This window comes from Monodon monoceros, unplaced genomic scaffold, assembly GCF_005190385.1.
Source record: "Monodon monoceros isolate NGI ecotype Baffin Bay Population unplaced genomic scaffold, NGI_Narwhal_1 Super_Scaffold_12, whole genome shotgun sequence".
Taxonomy (NCBI): Eukaryota; Metazoa; Chordata; class Mammalia; order Artiodactyla; family Monodontidae; genus Monodon; species Monodon monoceros.
The window spans coordinates 61032829-61054724 of record NW_021703768.1 but is presented as its reverse complement, the minus strand read 5'-3'; the positions used below and the strand labels follow the sequence as shown (position 1 = coordinate 61054724).

Below are 21896 nucleotides of genomic sequence, written 5' to 3'. Positions count from 1 at the left end.
ACACACACACACACACACACACACACACACACACACACACACACACAAAGGATGGCCCCTAAAGTTGCTATAAGAACATTTACTCTGAATAGCTTTAAAATGCATTTATTTCTAAAAATAAGGCACAGGTACATAATTAGAAGTCAAAACTCAACAGTTAAGTATCCACTTACTGTATACATTTTTTAGCCCTTTCTAAGAATTCCCTTCCAAGTTAACACATTTGGGTGAATACCAATCTGAACTAAATGATATGTATAATAACTATGGCCCTGAGGGATAAAAAGTTTCATTTCAGTTTTTTAAAATAATGTGCAAGTATTTAATTAATAAGTATATACTCACTTGAAGAATCTGTTTTCCATTTACAATTGTACCATTTTGACTGCCTTGATCCACAAGGACATAACTTTGTAAGTCGTGATCAAAATAAATTTCTGCATGAAACTTAAAAAAAAAGAAACCAGGTAATTATAAAGTATTATACCTTTTTTTAAACCATAGATAATTTCTCTATGATAAGATGCAATGAACTTTAGTCTCTTAATAATTTAGCTTTTATTATTTTTAATACATTTTTTTCAGAATACAAAAGTATAATAATGCTTCTGGTAGAAATGAGAAGGCTACAGGAGAAAAACTCACCTATAATTCCACCTATAATTACCATTAATAATTTAGTATGTGTCCTACCTTTTCTACTTTTATAATATAGTTGAGATTATACTATATATATAATTTGAAATAATTTTTTCACCTAATATATTTGTTCATGTTATTAAAAATTCTTAATACAAAAGGTGATTTGAAACATTCAAGGCCGACTTCTCAGTTTTTTCCAAATTTTTAATACTCAGAACTAATCACTCCCTTCTGTTCCACAGCACTTTGTTTATATAACAATTAAATTATACAAAGTTTCCGTATATGTGAATGTCACTGTACTGCTTACAATTATCGCTTACATTTATTTTTATTTAATTAATTTAATTTACTTATTTATTCATTTATTTGTTTATTTATTTGGCTGTGTCAGGTCTTAGCTGCAGCATGCAGGATCTTCCTTGAGGCACGCAGATCTTTCGTTGTGATGTGTGGGCTTGGGCTTCTCTCTAGTTGTGGCGTGTGGGTTTTCTCTCTAGTTGTGGTGCATGGGCTCCAGAGCACTGTGGGCTCCGTAGTTTGCAGCACGCAGGCTCTCTCGTTGAGGTGCTCGGGCTTAGTTGCCCCACAGCATGTGGGATCTTAGTTCCCCAACCAGGGATCGAATCCACATCCCCTGCATTGGAAGGTGGATTCTCTACCACTGGATCACCAAGAAGTCCCTATTGCTTACATTTAGTTTACAGTTTTCTTACCACTTAGTACATAATACAGTACCTCACATATACTGGGCATGTACTCAATACATGCCTATTTAACTGGATATAGAGCTGCAGAAATATTTAACTTTAAATTTCATAAACAATACATTGCTGGTGGGAATGTAAAATGGTGCAGCTGCTTTGTGGGGGGTCTGACAGTTCCTCAAAATGTTAAACAGGGAGCTACCATACGATTCAACAATTCTACTCTGAGGTAGGCATCAAGAGAAATGAAAACATACCTCCAAACAAAAACCTGTACATGAAATGTTCACAGCAGCATTATTCTTAATAACCAAAAAGTGGAAACAATTCAAATGTCCATCAGCGGATGAACAGATAAAAAACACTGTATCTGAACAATGAAGTATTATTTGGCAATAAAAAGAAATGAAGTGCTGATATATGCTACAACATGGATGAATCGTGAAGACATGCTAAATAAGTAAAAAAGCTAGTTACAGGGGTGGGGTCAAGATAGCGTACTAGGAGGACAGGGAATTCGCGTCTCCACACAACTAGGGCACCTAGCAGGCACCGGTGGGGGACAACGGACACCTAAGGGGATGGGAGGAACCCCCAGCAACTGGGTAGGATGTGGGATGTGGGGGGAGTGAAGGGGGAGGAGAAGTGGAGGTGGGAGGGAACTGGCACCCCTAAGGGGCGGGTGGGGGAGGGGAAGGAATCCCACGCCCAAAGGGGGAAATTGGGGAACCACTGGGAGGGCAGAGGATCAAAAGGGAGCGTGGCCAGGTTTCCCCTGCCCACTTGGGCCCCCAGGAACCTGTTCAGATCCCAGGCCTGATCCTCTACCCACCGAGGCCCCCTCAAGCCACACGGGTCCTGAGGAAGTGGGAGAGAGGGAAGGGGGAGCAAAAGTAAAGGCCGGACCTAAGGGACAGCACCCCTGAGGGGTGGCTAGGGAGGGGAGGAGTTCCTACACCCAGTAGGACCCACCCATGGTTAGGGGTCCAGAGGCAGGGGAGACCCTGGGGGAGACAGTGGGGGAGGGGCACAAAAGAATGGAAGAGAACGGGGCCAGTGCTTTCCCTGTCCACTTAGGCACTGGGGAGCTTGTTGGGCTCCCAGGCTTAATCCTCTGCCCTCAGAGCCTCCCTCTTGCCTCGCAGAAACCAAGCCCTGTCACCACCCCCGCCACCCAGGGCCCCAGCTCTGCACTCAGAGACACCCTCCAACACTTGGCCTAAACCCCACCCACACACCCTCACTCAGGGCCCTACCTCCAAACTCCAGAACTCCACACTCCAGAGGCCCTTCTTTCGACATGCTACCTCTCCCCTTCCACGCAGGTCCTAAGCAGAGGCCCCGCCCAATGCCTGAACATGGCCACCTAGGCCCCATCCCATGCTCAAATGTCACCCCCCACCTGCCTAGGTCCCGCCCCACCCTAAATCGCACCCCTACCTGTTCCACCCCAGCTTACACTCTGCCCCCATAGCCAAGGTGCATTTTTTTCTTTTTTCCTCTTTTGGATTGGGGTTCTGTTTTACCTTGTTGATTCATTGTTGTTCTTTTATATTTTTATTTTTCCTGATAAATCTCTTATTTTTCTAATTTTATTTTATTCTTTATACTTTGTTATTGTTCTCTCTTTTTGGCTTGTTCCCTGCCCTCCCCCCACTTTTTTTCTTTTTTCTGTTGTGGTGTTATTTTACCTTGTTGCAGTTGTTTCAATTATAGTTTCATTTTTCCTAATATAATTTTTATCTTTCTAATTCAATTTTGTTTTTTATTCTTTGATACTGTACTGCTCCTTTTCTTCTTTCTTTTTTTTACCATGCCACGAAGCTTGCAGGATCTTGATTCCTAGCCTGGAGATCAGGTCCGAGCTCCTGCGGTAGGAGCTCTGAGTCCAAACCGCTGCACTAACAGAGAAGCTCAGACCCCAGGGAATATCAATCGGAGTGAGGCCTCCCAGAGGTCCTCATCTCAGCACCAAGACCCAGCTTTATCCAACTGCCTGCAAACTCCAGTACTGGACATCTCAGGGCAAACAACCAGTAAGACAGGAATACAGCACCACCCATCAAGAAAAAAGAAAGAAACGACAAAAAAATATGTTACAGACAAAGAAGCAAGTAAAAACCTACAAGACCAAATAAATGAAGATGAAATAGCTAACCTACCTGAAAAAGAATTCAGAGTAATGACAATAAAGATGATCCAAAATCTCAAAAACAGAATGAAGACAAGAAACATTTAACAAGGATCTAGAAAAACTAAACAGCAAACAAACAATGATGAACAACACAATTACTGAAATTAAAAATACGCTAGAAGGAATCAATAACAAAATAACAGTTAAGTGAGCTGGAAGATAAAATGGTAGAAAAAACTGCCAGGGAGCAGAAAAAAGAATAAAAAGAACTGAGGACAGTCTCAGAGACATCTGGTAAAACATTAAACACACCAACATCCAAATTACAGGAGTCCCAGAAGAAGAAGAGAAAAAGAAAGGGTCTGAAAAAATAGTTAGAGATTATAGTTGAAAACTTCCCTAACATGGGAAAGGAAATAGTAAATCAAGTCCAGAAAGCACAGAGAGCCCCATACAGGATAAACCCGAAGAGAAACACATACAGACACATATTAATCAAACTATCAAAAAATAAATACAAAGAAAAAGTATTAAAAGCAGCAAGGGAGGAGCAACAAATAACATACAAGAGAATCACCATAAGGTTAACAGGTGATCTTTCAGCAGAAACTCTGCAAGCCAGAAGGGAGTGGCAGGACATATTTAAAGTGCTGAAAAGAAAAAATTTACAAACAAGACTACCCAGCAAGGACCTCATTCAGATTTGATGCAGAAATTGAAATGTTTACAGACAAGCAAAAGTTAACGGCATTCAGCACCACCAAACCAGCTTTACAACAAATGCTAAAGGAACTTCTCTAGGAAGGAAACACAAGAGAAGGAAAACACCTACAAAAACAAACTCAAAACAATTAAGAAAATGGTAGTAGGAACATACATATCGATAATTACCTTAAATGTAAATGGATTACATGCTTCAAACAAAAGACACAGACTGGCTGAATGGATACAAAAACAAGACCCGGACATATGCAGTCTACAAGAGACCCACTTCAGACCTAGGGACACATACAGACTGAAAGCAAGAGGATGGAAGAAGACATTCCATGCAAATGGAAATCAAAAGAAAGCTGGAGTAGCAATTCTCATATCAGACAAAATAGACTCTAAAATAAATACTATTACAAGAGACAAAAGAGGATACTACATAATGATCAAAATATCAATCCAAGAAGATATAACAACTGTAAATATTTATGTCCCAACACAGGAGCACCTCAATACATAAAGCAAATGCTAACAGCCATAAAAGGGAAATTGAGAGTAACACAATAATAGGGGATTTTAACACCCCACCTTCACCAATGGACAGATCATCCAAAATGAAAATAAATAATGAAACACAAGCTTTAAATGACACATTAGACAAGATGGACTTAATTGATATTTATAGGACATTCCATCCAAAAACAACAGAATACACTTTCTTCTCAAGGGCTCATGGAACATTCTCCAGGATAGACCACATCTTGGGTCACAAATGAACCCTTGGTAAATTTAAGAAAATTGAAATCGTATCAAGTATCTGTTCTGACCACAACACTATGAGACTAGATATCAATTACAGGAAAAATACTGTAAAAAATACAAACATATGGAGGCAAAACAATACACTACTAAATAACCAAGAGATCACTGAAGAGATCAAAGAGGAAATAGAAAAATACCTAGAAACAAATGACAATGAAAACACGACGATTCAAAACCTATAGGATGCAGCAAAAACGGTTCTAAGAGGGAAGTTTATAGCAATACAACCCTACCTCAAGAAACAAGAAACATCTCAAATAAACAACCTAACCTTACACCTAAAGCAAATAAGAAAGAAGAACAAAATATCCCCAAAGTTAGCAGAATGAAAGAAATCATAAAGATCAGATCGGAAATAAATGAAAAAGAAATGAAGGAAATGACAGCAGAGATCAAAAAAACCAGAAGTTGGTTCTTTGAGAAGATAAGCAAAATTGATAAACCATTAGCCACACTCATCAAGAAAAAAAGGGAGAAGACTCAAATCAACAGAATTAGAAATGAAAAAGGAGAAGTAACAACTGACACTGCAGAAATACAAAGGATCATGAAAGATTACTACAAACAACTATATGCCAATTAAGCGGACAGCCAGGAAGAAATAGCCAAATTCTTAGAAAAGCACAACCTCCCGAGACTGAACCGGGAAGAAACATAAAATATAAACAGACCAATCACAAGCACTGATATTGAAACTGTGATTAACAAACAAAAGCACAGGACTAGACGGCCTCTCAGGCGAATTCTATCAAACATTTAGAGAAGAGCTAACACCTATCCTTCTCAAACTCTTCCAAAATATAGCAGAGGGAGGAACACTCCCAAACTCATACTACGAGGCCACCATCACCCTGATATCAAAACCAAACAAAGATGTCACAAAAAAAGAAAACTACAGGCCAATATCACTGAAGAACATAGGTGCAAAGATTCCTCAACAAAATACTAGCAAACAGAATCCAACAGCACATTAAAAGGATCATACACCATGATCAAGTGGAGTTTATTCCAGGAATGCAAGGATTCCTCAGTTTAGGCAAATCAATCAGTGTGATACACTGTATTAACAAAGTGAATGATAAAAACCATACGACAGATTGGGGGAAGATGGCGGAAGAGTAAGACACGGAGATCACCTTCCTCCCCACAGATACACCAGAAATACATCTACACGTGGAACAACTCCTACAGAACACCTACTGAACACTGGCAGAAGACCTCAGACCTCCCAAAAGGCAAGAAACCCCCCACGTACCTGGGTAGGGCAAAAGAAAAAAGAATAAACAGAGACAAAAGGATAGGGACGGGACCTGCACCAGTGGGAGGGAGCTGGAAGGAGGAAAGGTTTCCACACACTAGGAAGCCCCTTCGCGGGCGGAGACTGCGGGGGGCGGAGGGGGGAGCTTCGGAGCCGCGGAGGAGAGCGCAGCAACAGGGGTGCGGAGGGCAAAGCGGAGAGATTCCCGCACAGAGGATCAGGGCCGACTGGCACTCACCAGCACAAGAGGCTTGTCTGCACACCCACCGGGGCGGGTGGGGCTGGGAACTGAGGCTCGGGCTTCGGTTGGAGCGCCGGGAGAGGGCTGGGGTTGGTGGCGTGAACACAGCCTGCAGGGGATTAGTGCACCACGGCTAGCCAGGAGGGAGTCCAGGGAAAAGTCTGGACCTGCCGAAGAGGCAAGAAACTTTTTCTTCCCTCTGTTTCCTGGTGCGCGAGGAGAGGGAATTAAGAGCACTGCTTAAAGGAGCTCCAGAGACGGGCATGAGCCGTGGCTACAAGCACAGACCACAGAGACGGACATGAGACGCTAAGGCTGCTGCTGCCGCCACCAAGAAGCCTGTGTGCGAGCACAGGTCACTATCCACACCCCCCTTCCGGGGAGCCTGTGCAGCGCGCCACTGCCAGGTTCCCGGGATCCAGGGAAACTCCCCCAGGAAGAACGCATGGAGCGCCTCAGGTTGGTGCAACGTCACGCTGGCCTCTGCCACCGCAGGCTCGCCCCGCACTCCGTTCTCCTCCCTCCCCCCGGCCTGAGTGAGCCAGAGCCCGCTAATCAGCGGCTCCTTTAACCCCGTCCTGTCTGAGCAAAGAACAGACGCCCTCCGGCGACCTACACGCAGAGGCGGGGCCAAATCCAAAGCTGAGCCCCTAGGAGCTGTGAGAAAAAGAAGAAAAAGGGAAATATCTCCCAGCAGCCTCAGAAGCAGCGGATTAAAGCTCCACAATCAACTGGATGTACCCTGCATCTGTGGAATACATGAATAGACAAAGAATCATTCCAAATTAAGGAGGTGGACTGTGAGAGCAAGATTTATGATTTTTTCCCCTTTTCCTCTTTTTGTGAGTGTGTATGTGTATGCTTCTGTGTGAGATTTTGTCTGTATACCTTTGCTTCCACCATTTGTCCTAGGGTTCTATCCGTCCGCTTTCTGTTTTTAATTTTTTTTCTTGCTTAATAATTATTTTTTATTTTAATAACTTTATTATATTTTATCTTACTTTACTTTAACTTCTTTCTTTCTGTTTTTCCTCCCTCTCTCCTTTCGTTCTTTCTTTGTTTTTCTTTCTTTCTTTCTTTCTTTTTCTTTCTTTCTTTCTTTCTCTCTTTCTTTGTTTGTTTCTTTCTTTCTTTCTTCTACTAATTCTTTCTTTCTACTTTTTCTCCCTTTTATTCTGAGCCGTGAGGATGAAAGGCTCTTGGTGCTGCAGCCAGGAGTCAGTGCTGTGCCTCTGAGGTGGGAGAGCCAACTTCAGGACACTGGTCAACAAGAAACATCCCAGCTCCACATAATATCAAACAGTAAAAATCTCCCAGAGATCTCAATCTCAACACCAGCACCCAGCTTCACTCAACGACGAGCAAGCTACAGTGCTGGACATCCTATACCAAACAACTAGCAAGACAGGAACACAACCCCACCCATTAGCAGAGAGGCTGCCTAAAATCATAAGTCCACAGACACCCCAAAACACACCACCAGACGTGGACCTGCCCACCAGAAAGACAAGATCCAGCCTCATCCACCAGAACACAGGCACTAGTCCCCTCCACCAGGAAGCCTACAAACCCACTGAACCAACCTTACCCACTGGGGACAGACATCAAAAACAACGGGAACTACGAACCTACAGCCTGCAAAAAGGAGACCCCGAACACAGTAAGATAAGCAAAATGAGAAGACAGAAAAACGCACAGCAGATGAAGGAGCAAGATAAAAAACCCACCAGACCTAACAAATGAAGAGGAAATAGGCAGTCTACCTGAAAAAGAATTCAGAATAATGACAGTAAAGATGATCCAAAATCTTGGAAATAGACAAACTGCAAAAAACATTTAAAAAGGACCTAGAAGAACTAAAGATGAAACAAGCAACGATCAACACAATAAATGAAATGAAAAATACTCTAGATGGGATCAATAGCAGAATAACTGACGCAGAAGAACAGATAAGTGACCTGGAAGATAAAATAGTGGAAATAACTACTGCAGAGCAGAATAAAGAAAAAAAATGAAAAGAACTGAGGACAGTCTCAGAGACCTCTGGGACAACATTAAATGCACCAACATTGGAATTATAGGGGTTCCCGAAGGAGAAGAGAAAAAGAAAGGGACTGAGAAAATATCTGAAGAGAAGATAGTTGAAAACTTCCCTAATATAAGAAAGGAAATAGTTAATCAAGTCCAGGAAGCACAGAAGCGTCCCATACAGGATAAATCCAAGGAGAAACACACCAAGACACATATTAATCAAATTGTCAAAAATTAAATACAAAGAAAACATATTAAAAGCAGCAAGGGAAAAACAACAAATAACACACAAGGGAATCCCCATAAGGTTAACACCTGATCTTTCAGCAGAAACTCTGCAAGCCAGAAGGGAGTGGCAGGACATATTTAAAGTGATGAAGGAGAAAAACCTGCAACCAAGATTACTCTACCCAGCAAGGATCTCATTCAGATTTGATGGAGAAATTAAAACCTTTACAGACAAGCAAAAGCTGAGAGTTCAGCACCAGCAAACCAGCTTTACAACAACTGCTAAAGGAACTTCTCTAGGCAAGAAACACAAGAGAAGGAAAAGACCTAAAATAACGAACCCAAAACAATTAAGAAAATGGGAACAGGAACATACATATCGATAATTACCTTGAATGTAAATGGATTAAATGCTCCCACCAAAAGACACAGATTGGCTGAATGGATATAAAAACAAGACCCATATATATGCTGTCTACAAGAGACCCACTTCAGACCTAGAGACATACAGACTGAAAGTAAGGGGATGGAAAAAGATATTCCATACAAATGGAAACCAAAAGAAAGCTGTAGTAGCAATTCTCATATCAGACAAGATAGACTTTAAAATAAAGACTATTAGAAGAGACAAAGAAGGACGCTACATAATGATCAAGGGATCGATCCAAGAAGAAGATATAACAATTGCAAATGATTATGCACCCAACATAGAAGCACCTCAATACATAAGGCAAATACTAACAGCCATAAAAGGGGAAATCAACAGTAACACATTCATAGTAGGGGACTTTAACACCCTACCTTCACCAATGGACAGATCATCCAAAATGAAAATAAATAAGGAAACACAAGCTTTAAATGATACATTAAAACGATGGACTTAATTGATATTTATAGGACATTCCATCCAAAAACAGAATACACATTTTTCTCAAGTGCTCATGGAACATTCCCCAGGATAGATCATAGCTTGGGTCACAAATCAAGCCTTGGTAAATTTAAGAAATTTGAAATTGTATCAAGTATCTTTTCCGACCACAACGCTATGAGACTCGATATCAATTACAGGAAAAGATCTGTAAAAAATAAATACACATGGAGGCTAAACAATACACTACTTAATAACGAAGTGATCACTGAAGAAATCAAAGAGGAAATTAAAAAATACCTAGAAACAAATGACAATGGAGACCAAAAAAATACCTAGAAACAAATGATAATGGAGACACGATGACCCAAAACCTATGGGATGCAGCAAAAGCAGTTCTAAGAGGGAAGTTTATAGCAATACAATCCTACCTTAAGAAATGGGAAACATCTCGAATAAACAACCTAACCTTGAACCTAAAGCAATTAGAGAAAGAAGAACAAAAAGCCCCAAAGTTAGCAGAAGGAAAGAAATCATGAAAATCAGATCAGAAATAAATGAAAAAGAAATGAAGGAAACGATAGCAAAGATCAATAAAATTAAAAGCTGGTTCTTCGAGAAGATAAACAAAATAGATAAACCATTAGCCAGACTCATCAAGAAAAAAGGAGAAGACTCAAATCAACAGAATAAGAAATGAAAAAGGAGAAGTAACAACTGACACTGCAGAAATACAAAAGATCATGAGAGATTACTACAAGCAACTCTATGCCAATAAAATGGACAACCTGGAAGAAATGGACAAATTCTTAGAAATGCACAACCTGCCAAGACTGAATCAGGAAGAAATAGAAAATATGAACAGACCAATCACAAGCACTGAAATTGAAACTGTGATTAAAAATCTTCCAACAAACAAAAGTCCAGGACCAGATGGCTTCACAGGCGAATTCTATCAAACATTTAGAGAAGAGCTAACACCTATCCTTCTCAAAGTCTTCCAAAATATAGCAGAGCGAGGAACACTCCCAAACTCATACTACGAGGCCACCATCACCCTGATACAAAAACCAGACAAGGATGTCACAAAGAAAGAAAACTACAGGCCAATATCACTGATGAACATAGATGCAAAAATCCTCAACAAAATACTAGCAAAAGAATCTAACAGCACATTAAACAGATCATACACCATGATCAAGTGGGGTTTATTCCAGGAATGCAAGGATTCTTCAATATATGCAAATCAATGAACGTGACACACCATATTAACAAACTGAAGGAGAAAAACCATATGATCATCTCAATAGATGCAGAGAAAGCTTCTGACACCCATTTATGATAAAAACCCTGCAGAAAGTAGGCATAGAGGGAACTTTCCTCAACATAATAAAGGTCGTATATAACAAACCCACAACCAACATCGTACTCAATGGTGAAAAACTGAAACCATTTCCACAAAGATCAGGAACAAGACAAGGTTGCCCACTCTCACCACTCTTATTCAACATAGTTTTGGAAGTTTTAGCCACAGCAATCAGAGAAGAAAAGGAAATAAAAGGAATCCAAATCGGAAAAGAAGAAGTAAAGCTGTCACTGTTTGCAGATGACATGACACTATACACAGAGAATCCTAAAGATGCTACCAGAAAACTACTAGAGCTAATCAATGAATTTGGTAAAGTAGCAGGATACAAAATTAATGCACAGAAATCTCTGGCATTACTATATACTAATGATGAAAAATCTGAAAGTGAAATCAAGAAAACACTCCCATTTACCACTGCAACAAAAAAAATAAAATATCTAGGAATAAACCTACCTAAGGAGACAAAAGACCTGTATGCAGAAAATTATAAGACACTGATGAAAGAAATTAAAGATGATACAAACAGATGGAGAGATATACCGTGTTCGTGGATTGGAAGAATCAATAATGTGAAAATGACTCTACTACCCAAAGCAATCTATAGATTCAATGCAATCCCTATCAAACTACCACTGGCATTTTTCACAGAACTAGAACAAAAAATTTCACAATTTGTATGGAAACACAAAAGACCCCGAATAGCCAAAGCAATCTTGAGAACGAAAAACGGAGCTGGAAGAATCAGGCTCCCTGACTTCAGACTATACTACAAAGCTACAGTAATCAACACAGTATGGTACTGGCACAAAAACAGAAAGATAGCTCAATGGAACAGGATAGAAAGCCCAGAGATAAACCCATGCACATACGGACACCTTATCTTTGATAAAGGTGGCAGGAATGTACAGTGGAGAAAGGACAGCCTCTTCAATAAGTTGTGCTGGGAAAACTGGACAGGTACATGTAAAAGTATGAGATTAGATCACTCCCTAACACCATACACAAAAATAAGCTCAAAATGGATTAAAGACCTAAATGTAAGGCCAGAAACTATCAAACTCTTAGAGGAAAACATAGGCAGAACACTCTATGACATAAATCACAGCAAGATCCTTTTTGACCTACCTCCTAGAGAAATGGAAATAAAAATAAACAAATGGGACCTAATGAAACTTCAAAGCTTTTGCACAGCAAAGGAAACCATAAACAAGCCAAAAGACAACCCTCAGAATCGGAGAAAATATTTGCAAATGAAGCAACTGACAAAGAATTAATCTCCAAAATTTATAAGCAGCTCATGCAGCTCAATAACAGAAAAACAAACAACCCAATCCAAAAATGGGCAGAAGACCTAAATAGACATTTCTCCAAAGAAGATTACAGATTGCCAACAAACACATGAAAGAATGCTCAACGTCATTAATCATTAGAGAAATGCAAATCAAAACTACAATGAGATATCATCTCACACCAGTCAGAATGGCCATCATTGAAAAATCTAGAAACAGTAAATGCTGGAGAGGGTGTGGAGAAAAGGGAACCCTCTTGCACTGTTGGTGGGAATGTAAACTGATACAGCCATTGTGGAGAACAGTATGGAGGTTCCTTAAAAAACTAAAAATAGAACTACCATACAACCCAGCAGTCCCACTACTGGGCATATACCCTGAGAAAAGCATAACTGAAAAAGTGTCATGTACCAAAATGTTCATTGCAGCTCTATTTACAATAGCCCAGAGAATAGCCCGGAGATGGAAACAACGTAAATGTCCATCATCAGATGAATGGATAAAGAAGATGTGGCACATATATACAATGGAATATTACTCAGCCATAAAAAGAAACGAAATTGAGCTATTTGTAATGAGGTGGATAGACCTAGAGTCTGTCATAAAGAGTGAATTACATCAGAAAGAGAAAGACAAATACCATATGCTAACACATATATATGGAATTTAAGAAATAAAAAATGTCATGAAGAACCTAGGGGTAAGACAGGAATAAAGACACAGACCTACTAGAGAAGGGACTTGAGGATATGGGGAGGGGGAAGGGTAAGCTGTGACAAAGCGAGAGAGAGGCATGGACATATATACACTACCAAACGTACGGTAGATAGCTAGTGGGAAGCAGCCGCATAGCACAGGGAGATCAGCTCGGTGCTTTGTGACCGCCTGGAGGGGTGGGATAGGGAGGGTGGGAGGGAGGGAGACGCAAGAGGGAAGAGATATGGGAACATATGTATATGTATTACTGATTCACTTTGTTATAAAGCAGAAACTAACACACGATTGTAAAGCAATTATACCCCAATAAAGATGTTAAAAAAAAAAAAATGATGATTTACAAAATCACATCTAGGGGGTTGTAACCGAAAAATCAAAGAGCTTACCTTACTGACACCAACTTCAGGGATTCGGAGAGTATGCTCCATATCTTTTTCTCTGCAGAGTTAAATAAAGTGCCTTTAATTATGTCTGAAGCATACATAAATGTAGCACTTAAAGAATTTTTTTAAAGATAAGTTTTTTTGTTTTAAAAGATAATGTTAAAATGCAAGTCTCTCTATCACACTAAATCTGGTTTCTATAATGCTACTCTAATTTCCTTTTTGAAAGAAGGTTCCAGAGTTACTTTTACTCTTTGGTACATCTGTCACAGGCTAGTAAACATCCAGTGAGACAAAATGTCCTTTGTACTCATGTCAATCACTTTTTCCAGACCTGTTGACTATTTCCACTTCTATTACTACATGTAAAAAAAGTAAACTATTTCTAAGAATTTAAAATTAAAATATCGTATGGAACCTGTTCCATACATTACCTTTCCAGTTTGGAAGAAAGGAAATTATCCTACTCATGATTAAAACCTACCTCTCTACCAAGCTGGCTGAATTATAAAGGGGTAAAGGAAAATAATCAGAGGAGGTCAACAGTGGGTTTAAGTAACTTATACCTAAAAAAAGCAATACAAAAGGTAAGAAAATGACAAAACCTCTGTGGAAGGTATCATATCACCAAGATTTTATCTCTTTACATAGGCAGTCCCCTTTAGGGATAAGGAGGTTATATCTCCAATTGTCTTCCAAAAGCAGGTGACAAAAGGTAGGTGTCAGAATATTTTTTGAGTGGAAAAGGGAGGGACATGGATGCCACTTTTTTCCTATTCAACAAGTACCATGCATATTTAATGATTAACTGCTCAGGAAAAGTACAGTCCACTGGAATAAGACAAATACACAAATATAATAACACTAAACATTTTTACCTTCCAATTGTAGCAGGATTTACAGCTGTAATGATAAAAAGTGATCCTGTCTGCAACACAGGTGATCTAATTACAATTACTCTAATACATGGGGGCCAAATTTTTTCTTCATCTGCCAAAGAAAGAAATGTGTAAATATTAATTCAAATGTTATGGGAAAAAATCAGAAATGCATAGGGATGAGTAGGAGGCATACATAAAGTAAAAATATATTGATAAAAATCTTCATTCTGTTTAAAACAACATTCTTAAATTCTGCTATATCACATACACAGTAAGTAAGGTTTAACAATGTTACCAATTTAAAATGATCAACCTATGGGACTTCCCTGGCGGTCCAGTGGTTAAGACTCCACACTTCCACTGCAGGGGGCACAGGCTGATCCCCAGTCAGGGAACTAAGATCCCACATGCTGTGCAATGCGGCCAAAAATAAATAAATTTATAAAAAGATCAACCTAAAGATATTCAGCACCAATCACAATTATAAAATAATCAACTCTCTCTTTTTTAAGGTCTTGGAATTTGAAAGTATCCCAAAAAAGCATTTTTACATTAAGTTTGAAAAACTGAGTCTGCCCTTTTTAAGAAAAAATGAAAGGAAACTCCATTAAGAACAAAATAAGCTCATATACACCAATATGAATTCCTGAGTTTTAAAAGTATATCTTTATATCCTCAAGTAAAATAAATATTAGATTTACCATAATACCTATGTAAGCTGAATTCATGGACTACTCTTTTTAAAGGCAACTGCTTTCCCTCCCTCAATTACAAAAGTGGACAAATATCTAATCCACTAAAATAGACTTTGTACCTACTTTAGGATTAGAAAGTAGGTAACTTGGTTTTGTGTTCTTACTGACTAAGCCATTCAATGCAATGAAACTTCAGGATCCAAGTACTAGTCATTTATTCACATCCTACTGTTGAAAAATAACCAAGCAGTTATAATTTTTAATAATGTCATTAATCTCTTTAAAACAATCAGCTCACTTTTCGGCAGATATATTATATGGGTTAATAACACTTTTAACCGTTTTGCACTTTTACAATGACCACGCTTGGTTATTTATATAAAATTAAGTAATGGCCATTTACTCACCTTCATCTTCAGAATCCTCTGCAGTTACATTGTCTTCACTGGTAATGTCTTCATCATAACTGTCCTCGGTCTGAGAGTCTGTAATTTCACCTTCTTCAGGCTCACTATCAGTCTCTATGATTTTCTCATCTTTAAATGAAGCCGAATTATAAATGTTTTCATTAAGAGGAGATTCTACAGTCTTTGCGCTAACTGGAACAGTATATTTGGGGGGACTCTTTTTGTAATGAATGTCTATTTTGGCCTTCTTTTTCACACTTGCAAAATCTTCTCCCTCACTGCAGCTTATATGTTCAATACTTGATGTTTTTTGATCTTCTGAATTCAAATTCTGGAAAGAGGTGGAAACAGGAGAGAAGACTCTTAAACATGACCATCTTATATTTAATGCTAAATGTTTCAATGAATTAGTGAAGATATATGTACAGTGAAATAGCTATTATCTCTACTGCCTCTTCCTCTCATGTTCCCTTTCCTGGCTAATGATATGACCATCCACTTATCCAAATCATAAGTCTTTGACATCTCCTTAACCACCACTTGAAATCAATTACCAAGTGCTATAGACTATGTTTGAAATTTATCCCAATTTTCTCTCCTTATCTATTTTCAGTGTCTTAACTGTCCCAGTCCAGGCCCTCATCACATATTGCTTGGACATGTGACAGCCTAGAACAATGCTGTCAAAAATAAAATGCAAGTTATATTTTATACTTTAAAATTATCTAGTAGGGCCATTAAAAAGGTAAAAAGAAACCAGTGAAATTCATTTTATCTAACCCAGTACTTACAAAATATTAATTATATATAAAATTAACATTTAATCACTATAAAAATTACCAAAATATTTTACATGGACTTTCTGTACTAAGTCTTCAAAATTGAGTGTAGTTTACACTTAGAAAGCATCTTAATTAGGATTAGCTACATTTCAAGTATTCAGTAGCCAGATGGAGCTGGCTGAACTGTGCAGGCCTAGAGAATACAACTAAACCTAAATTTTCTTTCTGAACGTTGAGCCAATTATCAAGTCAACATACATAACATAAAGAATTAGCTTTAATTACAGCAGGGATTTAAAGGTCCAAATATACCTAATGTAGCAGAACTGAAGTTTTGCTAAAATTTAATATATTAGAGAGTTGGTTTGATAATACAAAAAAAGTACAGATGAATCAGTTACATCTCTTTTGTTCCAAAATTCCAACTTACCTGGCATAAGCCTTTTATTATTTATTACACATGCATACTGGGCATACCCTAGGACAAATGAACAAATCTATTATTTTAACTTTAGAAGAAACAGAGAGTTATTTTCCTTTGGTTTGTAACACAGTCTGAATTTTCTTTCTATCTTAGAGCAACATGATGAAGTGAATTCATATGTTCCGCTGTTACTTTATAAAATATGAAACCATCTTAAACACACTTTTGTTTGCCTTTTAAATTAATTAATTAATTTATTTTTGGCTGTGTTGGTCTTTGTTGCTGTGCGTGGGCTTTCTCTAGTTGCAGTGGGTGGGGGCTACTCTTCACTGTGGTGAGCAGGCTTCTCATTGCAGTGGCTTCTCTTGTTGCGGAGCATGGGCTCTAGGCGCGCGGGCTTCAGTAGCTGTGGCATGTAGGCTCAGTATTTGTGGCTCACGGGCTCTAGATCGCAGGCTCAGTAGTTGTCATGCACAAGCTTAGCTGCTCTGTGGCAGTTGGGATCTTCCCGGGCCAGGGATGGAACCTGTGTCCCCTGCACTGGCAGGCAGATTCTTAACCACTGCACCACCAGGGAAGTCCCTAAACACGCATTTTTAATAGCAGCATAAATTCAGTTTGAACACTGGCTAAACACTCACAGTGTGATAGATAAACTATACATATTTCCAGCAACATAAACTCACCAAGAACAAGAACAAGAGCAAGGAGCTGAAAAACTATGAGGAACTTTAAAGGCCACTGTGAATTATGGCCAAAAAATTTCCCTATCTATATATGCTTTAAAAAAAAAGTTTCCAATCTTACATATTTTATTATTACTACTGCTTATAGGACAATACATGCAAAGGAAAAATTAGTGAAATTGCAAGAGGTACTGCTTTTTAAAAACTATTTGTCAGTCTAGAATGTTAGATAAATATTCATTAAAATATAAGAAAGGCCCAGGGCCTACATGTGGGCATTAAGCATATATGCATATTTCAAGTTATTACTCCAATCTCTTCACCCTACTTCCTTCCTTCTGTATACTCTACACTTTCAAAAAGTAAGGCTCAAGAACATCTTAAAACTCAAGAAAAAGATGAGGATGTCCTAACTGCTTTCCTCCCATGCTTCACAATTACCTTTTAGAATCCTTGGGGAATTCTCAGAATTTCATCAGGATTTTTCTTAAGTCACTGTCCTGAAGTTAACATATTTTTGAAGGATGGTAAAGACGAACAGATATAGGAGCTAAACTGGACCAAAATCTCACAGAATGCTTTCAAATTTCATTCTCTAGTTTGTCAGGAAAGGTCATTTGAGGACCCCTACATGTTCTTTGCTTTGCTAGGGAAAAGTATTCATAATGCATCCTTTCAAACAGTTCAACCACTGGTAATAGGTAGACGTCACTAAAAAATAGATCTTAAAAAAAAAAAAGAAAAATCATTTTTGCTATTTTAGTTCCATAATCTTCAATTCCTCGGTATTGCCAGTGAAAATAAAAGAGAAATAAAGACAAATCAAATAGAGAATTGAGATAAAATTTCAAGAGTAGGGGAGGTGGCCAAGGTGGTGAAGTAGGAAGACACTGAACTCACCTCCTCCCACAGACACAGCAAAATTACAACTAGTTACAGAGCAACTATCTATGAGAATAACCTGAACACTAGCGGAAAAGATTTTCCACAACTAAAGGCATAAAGAAGTAAGTACACGATACATATATACAATGGAATATTACTCAGCCATAAAAAGGAAGAAAATTGGGTCATTTGTAGAGACGTGGATGGACCTAGAGACTGTCATAGAAAGTGAAGTAGGTCAGAAAGAGTAAAACAAATATCGTTTATTATCGCATATATGTGGAATCTGAAAAAACTGGTATAGGCGATCTTATTTTACAAAGGAGAAATAGAGACACAGATGTAGAAAACAAATGTATGGATACCAAGGCAGAAAGCGGGGGGGAGGGCGTGGGATGAATTGGGAGATTGGGATTGACATACATACACTATTGAAACTATGTATAAAATAGATAACTAATGAGAACCTATTGTATAGCACGCGGAACTCTATTCAATGCTCTGTGGTGACCTAAATGGGAAGGAAATCCAAAAAAGAGGGGATATATGTATACGTACTACTGATTCACTTCGCTGTACAGTGGAAACTAACACAAAATTGTAAAGGAACTATACATCAATAAAAAATTTTTTTAAAAATTAAAAGAAACAAAAATAACCACATGAGATGGGTAGGACAGGTGGTGACCCACACCCCATGCTGGCAACCCACAAATGGAAGGAATATCACTAGCACAGAGGTCCTCTACAAGGAGTGAGGAGTCTGAGCCCCAAATGGGGTCACCAGCCCAGGGGTCCTGCACTAGAAAGATGAGCCCCCAGAATGTCTGGCTTTGGAAAACCAGCAGAGTTTATGTTCAGGAGAACTAGAGGGATACAGGAATAAGATTCTGCTCTCAAGGGCACATGCAAAATGTCACATGCTCTAAGTCCCAACACTGAGGCAGTAGTTTGAAAGAAGCCTGGGTCAGCTATTTTTGGGAGTCTGTTCTACCCCAATAACACTGGTACTGGAACACACCACTTTGGAATTTTCCTCTAGTCTGTTAGTGCTGGCGCCCCAGCCCTGCCAACCAGCAGGCTGGCACAAGCCCCAAACCCCACCCCTGGCCTGCCAGAAAGACAGCCATGTGGGGACCCAGCTTCACCCTCCAGTGAACCATTGAGCCCCCAGGCCATGCAGCCAACTTCACAGGAAGACTACCCTACCCTCTAGTAGGCCCACAGCCACCATACAAGGCATGGCCTCACAGCCAACCAGGCCAGGGGCCAGCCCTGCCTACCAGTGCTCCCACAGTAATCAGCCCCACCACAACAGAAGGATGTATATGCAGCCCACATAGGGGACACCCCTAAAGCATCTGGTTCTGGAGACCAAAAAGGAGTGTGCTGCTGGGGCCCCAGAGGAGGTCTCCTAAATAAGGCCACTTCTCCAAGATGGGAAACATAAACAACCTAACTAACACATGGAAATAAACACAAAGAATTGGGTAAAGTGAGGAGACAGAGGAATATGTTCCAAATGAAGGTACAAGACATAACCTCAGAAAAAGAACAAACAAAGTGGAGATAAGCAATCTACCAGATAAAGAGTTCAAGGTAATGATCATAAAGATGCTCACCAAACTCAGGAGAAGAATCAATGAACATAAAATTTCAGTAGTTAGAAAATATGAAGAAGAACCAAACAGAGCTGAAGAATACAATAACTGAAATTAAAAATATAAATAGAAGGGACAACAAATTAGATGATACGGAGGAATACATCAGCAATCTGTAAAACAATAGCAGAAATCACTCAAGCTGAAGAAAAAACAGAATTTAAAAAAATGAGTGTAATTTAAGAGACCTCTGGGACACTATCAAGCATATTAACAGTCACAATACAGGAGTCCCAGGAGGAGAAGAGAAAGGGGCAGAAGGCTTATCTGAAGAAATCATAGCTGAAAACTTCCCTAACCTGGGGAAGGAAACGGATATCCAGGTCCAGGAAGCACAGAGTCCCAAACAAGATGAATCTAAAGAGGTTAATTACAATTAAAATGGCAAAAATTAAAGAAAAACAGAGAATTCTAAAAGCAACAAGGGACAGGCAACTAGTTATCCACAAGGGAGCTACCATAAGGCTATCACTGACTTTTCAGCAGAACTTTGCAGGACAGAAGGGAGTGGCACCATATATTCAAGGTGATGAAAGGAAAAAACCTACAACCAAGAACACTCTACCCAGAAAGGCTATCCTTCAGATTGGAAGGAGAGATAAAGAGATTTACAGACAAGCAAAAGCTAAAAGAGTTCAGCACTATTAAAACAGCTTTACAAGAAATATTAAAGGGACATCTTTAAGTAGAAAAGAAAGGGCCACAACTAGAAATATGGAACTTATGAAAGGAAAAATCTCATTGGTAAAGGTAAACATACAGTAAAGGTAGCAGATCAACCACTGATAAAGCTAGTAGAAAGGCTAAAAGATGAAAGTAGTAAAATCATGTATATTTACATAAGCAGTTAAGGGATAAACAAAACGAAAACGTAAAATATGACCTCAAAAACATCAGATGTGGGGGAAAACAAAAGTAAAAATGTAAAGCAGTTAGAATGCATTCGAACTTAAGAAACTGTCTTAAAATAATCACATATATATAGGTTGTCAAATATGAACCTCATGGTTACCAAAAGCCAACAACACATACACAGAAAAGAGAAAGGAATCCAAACATAACACTTAAAGGTAGTCATCAAATCACAAGGGAAGAGAGCAAAAGAAAAAAGGAACAAAAAAGTACTACAGAACCCCCCCAAAAAACAATGAACAAAATGGCAGTAAGTACATACCTATCAGTAATTACTTCAAATGTAAATTGATTAAAAGCTCCAATTAAAAGACACAAAGTGGCTGAATGGATTGAAAAAAATATATATGCTGCCTACAAGAGACTCACTTCAGATCTAAAGACACACACAGACTGAAAGTGATGGATAGAAAAAGGTATTCCACGCAAATGAAGTAAAAAGAAAACTGGAGTAGCAATACTTATATCAGACAAAACAGACTGTAAAACAAAGACTGTCAAAAGAGATAAACAAGAACGTTATATGCTAAAGCGATCAAGCCAATAAGAAGATATAACAACTGTAAATATCTATGTACCCAACACAGGAGCACCTAAATACATAAAGAAAATACTAACAAACATAAAGTGAGAAATTGACAGTAACACAATAATAGTAGGGGACTTTAACACTCCACTTACATCAATGGACATCATCTAGACAGAAAAACAGTAAGGAAACACTGGTCTTAAATGACACGTGACTAAATGAACCTAACAGATACATAGAGAACATTTCATCCAAAAGCAGCAGGATACACATTTGTTTCAAGTGAACATGGAATATTTTGTATGATGATGACATGCTAGGCCACAAAACAAGTCTCAAGAAATTTAAGACTGTGATGCAACTAGAGATTATCATACAACATGAAGTAAGTCAGAAAGACAAAAACAAACACCATATAATATCACTTACATGTGTAATCTAAATAATGACACAAATGAACCTATCTACAAAACAGAAACAAACTCACAGACATAGAGAAAAATCTGTGGTTGCCAAGGGGGAGGAAGGGAGGGAGAGGGATGGACTGGGAGTTTGGGGTTAGTAGATGCAACCTATTACAATTAGAATGGATAAATAACAAGGTCCTACTGTATAGCACAGGGAATTACATCCAGTC

At 38.8% G+C, this 21896-nt stretch overlaps 1 protein-coding gene across 2 annotated transcripts in view; it reads right to left on the bottom strand.

The window, feature by feature from the left end:
- Positions 1 to 21896, bottom strand: part of AGGF1 (angiogenic factor with G-patch and FHA domains 1) — a 48511-nt gene that overhangs the window by 11218 nt on the left and 15397 nt on the right. For both annotated transcript variants that reach the window (XM_029218266.1, XM_029218267.1), the window contains exons 6-9: positions 15381 to 15711; positions 14276 to 14387; positions 13401 to 13452; positions 346 to 447 (exon numbers count right to left, since the gene is read on the bottom strand). In XM_029218266.1, the coding sequence (XP_029074099.1) occupies positions 346 to 447; positions 13401 to 13452; positions 14276 to 14387; positions 15381 to 15711 (597 nt within the window). The remainder of the gene's footprint in view (positions 1 to 345; positions 448 to 13400; positions 13453 to 14275; positions 14388 to 15380; positions 15712 to 21896) is intronic.